The 12,164-nt window shown below is 41.7% G+C and overlaps 1 protein-coding gene across 1 annotated transcript; it reads left to right on the forward strand.

The window, feature by feature from the left end:
* The first annotated feature begins 5,845 nt into the window (after positions 1–5,845).
* LYZ (lysozyme) lies at positions 5,846–11,852 on the forward strand. Its single transcript, XM_030323191.1, has 4 exons — positions 5,846–5,981; positions 7,954–8,118; positions 9,761–9,839; positions 10,941–11,852. The coding sequence occupies exons 1-4, from the start codon at positions 5,846–5,848 to the stop codon at positions 11,005–11,007; spliced, it is 447 nt and encodes a 148-aa protein (XP_030179051.1). The 3' UTR covers positions 11,008–11,852.
* The last annotated feature ends 312 nt before the right edge of the window (positions 11,853–12,164 follow it).

Raw genomic sequence — 12,164 nt, forward strand, 5'->3', positions numbered from 1 at the left:
AAGCTGCAGGGGTTCCCGGTTTAGGTCGGGTTGGGCCTTTTTCGCGTCAAGTCGTGCTGTCGCTTGGTGATTGGTTGACCTCCAATTCGTTCTGGCACGCTACTAGGGGCTTTTCTTTGGGTTGCGCTGGCAAGATGGCCGTCCCCTCTACTGTGGTTCCAAGGACATCCTAACATTCCAATCTCTTATTGGTGATAATGGGCGACGGATCTGATCTGGCTGCTTTCTGTGGGTGTAAGGGTGACGTCATGGTATGTGGGGTCTGAGTTGGAATGCGGGAATATGGCCGGACCACCATCTGGTGAAATGCAACCTGGGAAACTTCATGAATTCATTTTCATACGAAACGGAGAAAACAAGGTAAGAGCATAAGTATTATACAGATAGCAACTAGAGGGGTGACTATGGGGAGGAGCCAAGTTAGGAGGGGTGATTGCCACCAGGAGGTTAGGGGGTCTGAGAATCCTGGGCGGGCGGATAGAGTTTTTTGGATTTCCTTTAGGTGTTCTATATTGGTTTCAACTAAGCCTGATTCAATGAGGTAGTAGCAACATTCCTCCCTCAAGAACGGCATGTTCCCCCTTTTTCTGCTGTCAGGAGATCTAGGGCTTGTCGGTTTTGTAGAGTGACCTGTGCTAGGGAGTTGATCTGCCTTTGTAAGGTGGATAGGGAGGTTGCTGAGGCTTCTAATTTATTGAGGATATCTCAGCCCAACAGGGGGACGGGGCAGGAGGGGATGACTAGGAAGGAGTGGGAGAAGTGGAAGTCATCCAGGCAGCAGGTGAGTACCGGTGTGCATGGGGGAATGGAGGGGTGCCATTTATGCCCATGACCGAAATGGAGGATGGCGTGGTGGGGCCTGAATAGCTCGGCAGGACGGAATAGGTAGCCCCCGTGTCCAACAGAAAGGAGATGGACTTACCCGCTACCTGGAGTTTTACCCTGGGCTCGGTGTGGGTCACTGGAGTTACTGAGTCTGGGCCTCGTCAGTCATCATCCTCCAGCTCCAGCAGTTGGAAGGCAGAGTCCAATCAGGGTGAAGCCTCACCACGTGGGGGTGTTGTGAGTCTGTCGCCCCTGGGTTAGGACAATCGGATTCCCAGTGGCCCATTTGCTGGCACAATGGGCATGGACTGGTAGGCTTTTTGGGATGGGGACGCTGACGAGACCGATGGCCTTCTTGGCCACATTTAAAGCATGGCCCTGGAGGGAGCCATGGTCCAGAGGGCTTTATTGTGGCTGGCCTCAGGGCAGCTACCAAGGCTTGGGTCTGTAATTGTACCTTTTGTTGGAGACGGGCCTATCGCCATTGTTCTTGAGCTTCCTCTCAGCCATTAAAAACTTTAAAAGCCATCTTTACCAGGTCGGCCATAGGGGTTTGGGGACCATCTTCGGCCTTTTTTAGTTTTTTTTGAATATCAGGGGCAGATTGGGATATAAAATAGGTGGCCAATACTGTGGCCCCGGCAGGGGTGGTAGGGTCTCGTCTGGTATACTGGGTAAGTGCCTCTGTGAGCCGGCTAAGGAAGGCTGCGGGGTTTTCATTGGGGTCCTGTATTATTTCTTGAACTGATTTGTTCGAGGTTGCCCTCATGCCTGCTAGTAGGCACTGGATCATCTGGTCCCGGCGCTGGTGACCATTGCCTGCATGTTGGTAGTTCCAATCGGGGTCGGCCGCCGGGACAGCATCGGCCCCTACAGGCATAGTGGGGTCGGTCATGTGGGTTTGGTCTGCATGTTCCCTGGCTGTGGCCTGGATGCGCTCCCTCTCCTCAGGGGTGAGGCTAGAGGTGAGGATTACATGGATGTCATGCCATGTGAGACTGTAGGCTTGGGCAAGGTATTGGAATTCTTTAATGTATTGGGTGGGGTCAGCCGAGAATGACCCTAGCCGCTTTTTGATGGCGGATAAGTCTTGGAGGGAGAAGGGGATGTGAACGCGAACCAGGCCTTCAGGTCCTGCCACCTCACGGAGAGGTAAGATGGCCGCTGGGTTCTGTTCGCTGGGAGGGGCCTGAGCACGAGTTCGGGATGATATGGGAGGCGAGGGCGGACGGCTGGGGGTTGGGAGTACGGAAGGGGGCGAGGACAGGCGGGCAGTGTGGCTAGATCCTCTAATGGGTCGAAGATCGGGGAAGTTGGTGAGGTGGGGTTGTCGGGGGGGTTGTGGGTGGGCAAGGAGCATGCATGCAGAGGGGCAGGAGGAACATAGGTTGGGGCGAGACCTGAGGTCCCAAAAGACCATGACGTAGGGTATTTCTCCCCATTTTCCCAGCCAATGGCAGAAATTGTCCAGATCGGTTAAGATTTGGTATTGTAAAGACCCCTCGGGTGGCCATTGAGAATCATTATCTAATTTGTACTGAGGCCAGACTACAGTGCAAAGATGGATGAGTCGGTTACGAGGAAGTTCGTCTTGTAAGCCCAGGAGCCGGAAGTTTTTTAATAGACATTGGAGGAAGGGTAAGAGATCGAGGTGGTTTAGACTCGTTACTCCCCATTGGCGTGGCAGGGCGAGGTGTCCCTTGCGCTGCAATAAGAGGCCTACTGGCGTGTGGGCCTTTCAGTGTGCGGGCCTTGCGGCATGCGGAGGAAAGGAGACTGACTTGCGAGATGTCTCTCGTGGGTGTCAGCCGTAGTTGGAGGAGGGAAGGAGGGGTCTGTCCTACTTACCGGCTCCTGTGGGCGCTTGGGAGTAGGGTGGTTGGCGTCTGGCTTGGCGAGGAGGGGGCTCAGCCAAGGGAGGCGAGCTACTACCTCCCCACCGGGTTTCGGCACCAAATGTTAGGGTCAGGCGTAAAGCAGGGTAAAGATAAGAGTCAGAGGCTAAAATATTTTAGCAGTCAAAGGCTTTATTTGGGAAATAAGGTCTCGGATGAGGTTCCATGACTCAGGGAGAGAGAGAGAGGAGTCAGGGAAGTTGCGCCCAGGTGTGGTGGGGTGGGGTTTTTAAGCTGCAGCGGTTCTGGGTTTAGGTCCAGGTGGGCCTTTTTCGTGGCAGGTCGTGCTGTCGCTCGGTGATTGGTTGACCTCTGATTCGTTCTGGCAACTTTTCGTTGGGTTGCGCTGGCAAGATGGCCGTCCCCTCTACTGTGGTTCCAAGGACATCCTAACAATTACTACGAAGCTTTTTGTTTTTGTTTTTGTTTTTAAGGGTAGGGACAGTCTGATGAATTTTTTTGCCTGCAGCAGAAGCCAAAAATATGGGAAGGCCTAGACTTCGTGGGATTTGCTTACAGAGTAAGGGACAATTAAGTCAAGCCTTCTTGTGCCTTTTCTGTGCTTTTGTCAAAGCTAGTTCCCGGCTATCAGTATTTTCATCTTTCACGCCTGCTTCAGTGTCCTTTGCAGTTCTTAGCATTTGTTCTGAGTCTGATCTCTACTTCCTAATCTAGTTAAGGAAGTTTGTGAAGTTTTTTTCCCTCACACTAGCCATGTATCTTCTATAACTGTTCTTTCTTTTCTCTCCTTCCTTCCTTCCTTCCTTCCTTCCTTCCTTCCTTCCTCTCTTTCTTATCTGATCTTCCTATAAGTACCAACAGGGCATTTGTTTAGGATGAGAGCTCTCTTAAAAATCCTTTAGATGTAAAAGTCCAAATTTTCAAAGGTATACCTACTTCAACTATGATTCCAAACCAATAAGCCTTTTTATGGCTTTTTTGCCTTTTATGGCAAACCATGGACACAGGGGTGTCCTCAAAGAGAATGCCAAGGATATAGCTCTCTCAAGATACAGAACCACTCCAAAGATAGTATAAGAAAGCAAAGACCTTCATTGTCACAGGTGGTAAAGAAAGTTCTGTTTCCCACAAAGTGAGACACTTTAATTCACAGATCCACTAATCTATGTTTCCTGAAAGGTGGTACCAGAATGGAAATTTTCCCAGCACAAACAAGGGAATGAAAACAGAGATGGTAATAGCACCCTAGCCTGCTGGCTGGCTGCCTAATGCAAGCCCAACAGCCTGCACAACCCCACCTCCCCAAGTGCCAGAGACCAGAGAGAATATTCTCACTAGTTACAGATCCAAGTTCTTAGTAATAAAACAAGACAAATGAAGATTCTCATGATTTTCATCATGACAAATAACACAAAAGTCAGACAATGCAAACATGAAAACTTCTGGGAGGCTAAGAATCCATAACCTATAGGAACCCCAAACCAAATTCATGATTCAAGATCTATTTTACCAAAGTTACTCTCCTGCCATTATGAGCTTAGAAAGGAAAGGACAAAGAGAAATGTTTGTATTCCTCCCTTTACTGGGTACTAGAGTCAGAGATCTGGGAGACTGACGTGGTAAGGATTCTTACCTTCTGTTGGTCTGTTGTTTGTTCCGTCATAGCTGCACTGCAGTCTCTAGGGATAGTAGAATGATCCAGCTTTCTACTGTACCATCCTCATCAGCAGAAGCTGTACCAGAGGAGAAAAATCATTTTCCTCTTACTCTTTTAGGGTTTCAGCTGGGGCTCTGTAACAAAAGACAGATTAGCAAGAGAAAAACAAATAAGTTTATTAACATGTGTATCTCATGTGTATTTGGGAGAAATGCACGGATGATGCTAACACAAGGAGGTGGCTAGAATTTGGGCTTACATAGTATCTTCACCAAAGAACAATACATTTTTAGAACAGTGACAAAACAGAGGAGAAGAGATTTAGGCTTCCAAGGGTAGCAAACTGTGGGAAGATAAATATTTAGTGGCCACTGGAAGATAATAGCTAGTCGGTAAAATTTGTTCTGTGGAGTCCTCTGGGGCTGTCTTGTAGGGTTGTCAGTGATTAACTTCTGTACAAATTTAGGTTCTGTTTTCAGGCATATAGTCGGAGGGCAGAGAGCTTTCTTGGATCTGCTTCTCAATTGCCTTCAGTTCAAAATAATCTTTATGCCAGGGGCGCCTGGGTGGCACAGTTGGTTAAGCGTCCAACTTCAGCCAGGTCACGATCTCGCGGTCCGTGAGTTCGAGCCCCGCATCGGGCTCTGGGCTGATGGCTCAGAGCCCGGAGCCTGTTTCCGATTCTGTGTCTCCCTCTCTCTCTGCCCCTCCCCCGTTCATGCTCTGTCTCTCTCTGTCCCAAAAATAAATAAACGTTGAAAAAAAAATAATCTTTATGCCAAAGGGGAAGGTTTTTAGGTGGCATAGTCTGCTCCCTGTCTTTAGGTTTGATTATAAAGTCCCCTTGCTATATAATGACCCTTTATGTTCTAACATCAAAATGTGAGATAAGGCATTGTCAAAAAGTTAGAAAATTGTTCACATGAGGCTTATTTGTAATAGGAAAACATAGATTTATAAGCCAAAAAATGTATCACAGCAACAAAAAATGTGGAGTGGGAATATGGCTGAGCAATATGGTATCATGCTGCATACCCATTAAAAACGATCGGTAATGTACCGTGTGCTTTGGGGGAAAGTGTGTATAAAATAATTGTAAGTGAAAAAGATGAAGACAACATAGTGAAGGCAACATAAAAAATTGGACCCCATTTTCAGTTGTGTAACATGGTCGTTCAGGTTATTTTTCTTTATAGTTGCTCAAATTCATAATAAAATAGGAGACGATTCCTGCTTTGGAAACAGCCCTACTTCCCCATGCTTCCTGAGCCAAGTCTTTAATGCCATTTCATCATTTTCCTGTAGGTTAATTCTTAGGACATCAGAATATCTCTCTTCAAATATCAAAAAAGAACTTTTAAAGTCAGTGAACCAATAAAGTTCCTGTTTTTCCCATCTCTCAAAGGGTGGAGCCCCCAAAGGACTAGGAGAAGAAGGAAGTTAAAAGGTGTTAAATACTGAAGCCAGCTTGCCCTGGTCAGCCTAGAGATCTGGCTTCCTAGTCAACATGAAGGCTCTCCTTTTTCTGGGGCTTCTCCTCCTGTCCGTCACCGTCCAGGGCAAGATCTTTCAAAGATGTGAGCTGGCCAAAACTCTGAAAAGACTTGGGATGGATGGCTTTAAAGGTGTCAGCCTGGCGACCTGTAAGTTACCTCTCCATACGTGCAAGTACTTAGCCGAGTGTGGAATAGCCAGAGGATGAGTAATAAGAAAGAGGCTTTGAATGAATGGACTTCTTTTATTTCTTTGAGGGTCTGTGTGCTTACAATTGTTACAAATATCAACTCGTGTCTTTTGAATCAGATATGCCAGAAGAAGGAATGAGGGCATGGGAGAGCAAAATTCTATGCCATTCTAAGTACACCGGGACCCACTGCACTCTTCGAGTGCAGCTGAATTTGCCAGTTGCCCCAGGTTTAGTGGCAGATGAAGTCTGACTAAAAGATACATTTGAGTGCCTGGAATATGTATCAAGTCCTTTCTACTTGACTCCAGGTATTTCCTGTTTGGAACTTGGTTCCAAAAAAAATGAGCTTAGAGTAATGAGTATTTTCTGCTTTTTAAATTTCCCTGCCATGACATGGGATTTTTAACAGCAAAGTTTTAAAAACCTATGTTGAACTCTCAGTGCAGTTCCCCTCAATTACTGTGTGTGTAAGGATCCCTGAAATGCAGCTTGAAATCCCGTTTTACTATTCTCACTATAGTCGATTAACTATTTTTCATTTTCTTCCACATAATTCGAGATATGTCCAAGTAAAAGTTATTTTATATTTGAGTCCATATTTGTCAATGTGATCACTATATTTTTCAGGTTGAATTCAAACATTTCCTCTCAATAACTGTTTAAACATTTTTTAATGTTTATTTTTTTGAGAGAGAGAGTGCAAGCAGGGGAGGGGCAGAGAGGTGGAGAGAGGATCGGAAGCGGACCCTGCACTGACAGCAGCAAGCCTGACCTGGGGCTCAAACTCACCTGAGCAGAAGTTGGATGCTCAACTGACCGAGCCACCAAGGCGCTCCAATAACTATTTTTGAATGAATGAGTGGATGGATAGATGAAAAAGTCTTTCCTATTTATATTTCTTGGGTTTTTTTTTTTTAATGTTTATTCATTTGAGAGAGAGAGAGAAGATGAGCGGTGGAGGGGAAGAGAGAGAGAGGGAGACAGAATCCAAAGCAGGCTGCAGGCTCCCAGCTGTCAACACAGAGCCTGATGAGGGGCTCTAACTCATGAATGGTGAGATCATGACCTGGGCCAAAGTCGGATGATTTGACTGAGCCACCCAGGCGCCCCTATATCTCTTGTTTACCAGATTCTAATTTGATAACCAAATTCACCTTTAGGTATCTTAAGAAAATTTATTTCTCCCAGAAAATTCTTAGTTTTTCTGATAAAAAGCGTTTTTCCATCAGCGTACATATCTGCTATTAATTTTAAAATTCACTTAACAACTCTGTTGATTTTCCTATTCTAGGCTAAATCTTGCCTGCAAGATGGGAGCAGGGGAAGGGTAATAGCAATGGAAGAAACAGCTATTTTAATATTTTGAAAGTATTCTATCTTGTTCATTAGCATTACAAAATGATTTGCTAACAAAAGGATTCTCACTAAAGTGTTGAAATATTTTTGGGGATGCCTGGCTGGTTCAGTCAGTGGAACATGCAACTCTTGATCTCAGGGTTTTAAGTTCAAGCCCCATTTTGGATGTAGAGATTACTTTAAAAAATAAAATCTTAGGGGCACCTGTATTGGTTAAGTGGCCGACTTCAGCTCAGGTCATGATCTCATGGTTCGCGTGTTCAAGCCCCATGTCAGGCTCTGTGCTGACAGCTCAGAGCCTGGAGCCTGCTTCAAATTCTGTGTGTGTCTCTCTCTCTTCTCCTCCCCCACTTGTGCTCTTCTTCTCTGTCTCTCAAAAATAAATAAACGTTGAAAAAAGTTTTAATAATAAAATCTTAAATATAAATGTATATATATATTTACAAGTAAAACACACCTTTATACTTATAAAGTAAGTCATTAACAATAGAATAGCAAATTAGAACTGATTATGGTATGACAAATAAATCAGGTGGTATTGATATTTATAACTAAAAATAAGTTTTTTTCAGGGATGTGTGTGGCCAAATGGGAAAGTGATTATAACACAAGGGCTACAAACTACAATCCTGGAAGCCGAAGCACTGATTATGGGATATTTCAGATTAATAGCCGTTACTGGTGTAATGATGGCAAAACCCCCCATGCAGAAAATGCCTGTCATGTATCCTGCAGCGGTAAGACACGATGATATTTGATTGATGGCACAGGACTCATCTGGCTATATTTACAAGAACAGAGATTCAATACAAATGAAAAATCTTGAAAGATTCATCAGCGACCTAGAAAAACTCTATTTCAATGTCTAGAAATGCTTTATTATCTTCCTCATAATTCCCTAAGAAATTAAAGAGCTCATTATATCATAAAAAGTTGATGTTTTCTAATATATGCAAGTTTCTGAAATGATCTATTAATTTATTATAAATGGATTTATTAATGCTTGTCAAAAAGAATGTCATTTCTCCCACTCTCTTTGGGGAGGTTTAGGGATAATTTGGTTGTGTGGCCCTTTTTTAAAAATTGTTTTTACTTTTTATTTTGAAATGTCCTAAATACATAGAAATTTAGAGACGTTAGTATAATAAACAGCCATTTACTTTTTTCATGTATATGTTCCTTTTTGCTGAATTATTTTATTTTATTTTATTGTTGGTGCCTTTTATTTTTTGACATTGTTTAAATTTTATTTATTTTTAATTTTACACTTATTTTTAGTGTAATAATGTTTTCAGGAATAGAATTTAGTGACTCATCACTTACATATAACATATAACTTGCACCTTCAGAAAATACAGTTCCTATATAATTATTGTTATACCTAACAAGTTGATTAATGGATTTGTTTAATTAGGGTGAAACAAATATTCTATTGAACTCATATAAAAAATAGAAATAAATGTGGAATCTTTAGTGCACAAAAATATTGGAGAAATATAGTAAAACTGATACTGTTAATTTTAAATGTTAAAATTCCTAGTAGACAAGATTCATCTCAGAATATATTTTTTATCCAGATAATTTATTTTTGATTTATTTTAAAAAATATATTATATAACATATGTGCTCATTGAATAAAAATTTTTACTACCCAGAGATTTATGACCACTGGTAACTTCTAGTATATATTCTTCCACAAAATGTATCAATCATGTATATGAATTACAAAGCTATATCATTCACAAATGAACCTACACACAAACATGTAAACAATGTGTGTATTACGAAAAATGAAGTTGTACTACATATACTGCCTACGACTTGCTCTTTATCACACAAAATTATGTCAACAAATACAAAGCTGTATTCTTTTTCAAGGATGAAAAGAATTCCACAAATTAACGTTCCATACCTTATTGGTCCAACTCTTATTGGTAAGCCCTTAGGTTCCTCTGCTTTTTCCCCTTTATTAAATGCCATGAACATCTTGTGCCTATATCTCCAGGTGCATTTTTATTATTTCTTTAGGATAGATTTCTGGTAGTAGAACTGCTGATTAAAAAGTTGCTAGTCTCTGTTTGGTTTTTTTATTTGTTTGTTGTGTTTTTTACAGTCCCTACTTAAAAAGACAACCTTCTATTGCATTAGTTAATTCCAGAGCTTCCAATGACTTTGGTAAATGAGAAACAGAATGCTTTATCTCATGCCAAATGGGATGGAATGAAACAAAAATTTCCCCCAACATTCACAGATAAATGGACTCTTGGAATATTACTTTAATGTTCTTTCCTCAGCCTAAGAGAATAATGCTGGCTATGTCTAAGCTTACAATGAAATTTCTCTGGAAGTTGTTCTCATTCCTCACCATCTCTTTTTCAGAGTTGCTGCAAGATAACATCAGTCAAGCTGTAAAATGTGCAAAGAGGGTTGTCAGTGATCCACAAGGCATTAAAGCATGGTACGTTTAAGCATTAGTGGGGAAAGCTACTTTGCCCTAGGATTAAGAGAAAAGTGAGAGAGGGGTGGCTCAGTGGGTTAAGCGTCTGAGTGTGACTTCCACTCAGGTCATGATCTCACAGTCTGTGAGTTCAAGCGCCCCCCGTCGGTCTCTGTGCTGGCAGCTTAGAGCCTGGAGCCTGCTGTGGATTCTGTCTTCCTCTCTCTCTGCCCCTCTCCCACTTGCACTCTGTCTCTCTCTCTCAAAATAAATAAACATTTTAAAAATTAAAAAAAAAGGGGGGGGTCGCCTGGGTGGCTCAGTCGGTTGAGCGTCTGACTTCGGCTCAGGTCATGACCTCACAGTCTGCGGGTTGGAGCCCCGAGTCAGGCTCTGTGCTGACAGCTCACAGCCTGGAGCCTGCTTCCGATCCTGTGTCTCCCTCTCTCTACGCCCCTCTCCCACTCTCACTTTGTCTCACTCTGTCTCTCAAAAATAAATAAATGTAAAAAATAAAGATTAAAATTAAATTAAAAAAAAGGGAAATGAGAGAGGATTTTCAAAGACCAAAGTATGCTACTGAGAATGAACATTGCAGCTCTAGACTTACGCTAAACAAGGAGCTACCTAGAAACAATCTACTTCCTCTGATTTAGAATCTTACTCAGGAATCACTAAATTCTACTCCTGAAGCCAGTATTACACTATATGTTAACTATCTAGAATTTAAATAAAAACTTAAAAATATAGAATCTTACTCTTTTACTCTTCAATTTATTTTAGAGGATTTCTAGAGTTTTTACGATTCTCAACACTCTATCAGTTCCTTGTCATATCTTGAAACTACTTTTGGAGTTAAGTGAATGTGGAAAGCACTTTGCAGGTGCTATTGCAGAATGCATTTATCAATGTTTATGTTCAGCATTCTGTGTTCTAGTGAGGGCTTCGGGGGAGGCGATATACTTGGTGTACATCTCTCCATTTAATAAATAGCAATATCTGTCTGTAGCCTGTTGTCCATTTAGTGGTAAAACATTCTGTTCTCCCAGAGGATTTGAAGTATGTGTATTACAATGAAATGTGTTTTAACCTTATCACCATTTATTTCACCATTCTCTACAGGGTGGCGTGGAAAACACACTGTCGAAACAAAGATGTCTCTCAGTATGTTCGGAACTGTGGAGTGTAACTGTTGGAGTTTTCCTTCTTCAGCTCATTCTAGGTCTTTTTCCTTTAAGGGAGTAGTGATTGAGTGAAAGGTCACACTACCATTCTTTCAAACAATAACATTTTTACAGATGCAGGAGCAAAATATGGTCTTTATTCTAAAAGGCTTGTTTACAAATGTGTTTATTATTTGATAGTCATCCTGTAACATTTTTCAGTTTGCTAATAGAAATAATGTTGGTGAAAGCTTATCTAAAATCTTGCCTATCAAATACATCTCCAGTACATTCAGTTCTTAAAGAAATAGCCCAGACTTAATCTTTATTACTCCCCAGTAGTTTATAAAAATGTAACAGAAGATTGTCTTACAACAAATTGATCATAGGCAAAATTCTAGCTTCATAGGCATCTGATGCCTTCATCTGTTCAGGCATCTCCAAAAACAGTAAAAACAAAAACAAAATACACACACACACACACACACACACACACGCACACACAGAAAAATAACAAAAACAAACCAAACCAAAACACTCTGTTGGACAATATCAAGTAAAAATGCTAAATGACAAAAATGAAAACAGCCTGAATTAAGGATTTTGCTTTTCTAAAGTGTGACCTTGGTTTAAATGTTTTCTCAGAAATGTTGCTTTCATACTCCTTTAAAAATAAATTAACAATTTATGTGTCAATCTATTTTAGCCCTTTGAAGAATTCTTCTGTGCACTTTTCTGATTATGAAGGAATATAAAGGACTAGATGAGTTGTTGCTGTTCTTTAATTTTATTAACTTAGATTCATGCAGAATGAATAAATCCTGAAATAATTGCTGATTAACCACAAGTGTGAAATTATGCATGCTGTAAAAAAAATACAAACATTATCATTAAAGGCTTTGTCTGTCTTTGTTTAGACCCATCTAGCGTCTCTGAAGAAAAAATATATGTATTAAAAATATATATATTTGGCACTCTTAATATATCCTATGTCTTCACCTGTACCCAAATAGCTAGATATTGCTGGAGAAAAACCCACAAGCATTCTGATAGATCTCACTATCATAACCACAAATCTGACATGGGCCCTCAGTCTGCATGACCATCTTACTGACTTCTCTGCACTCCTATGGTGGTGTTCCCACTCTCCAAAATGACTATTTTACTTCTCTTCCTCTCCCTT

This window comes from Lynx canadensis, chromosome B4 (assembly GCF_007474595.2).
Source record: "Lynx canadensis isolate LIC74 chromosome B4, mLynCan4.pri.v2, whole genome shotgun sequence".
NCBI classification, from domain to species: domain Eukaryota; kingdom Metazoa; phylum Chordata; class Mammalia; order Carnivora; family Felidae; genus Lynx; species Lynx canadensis.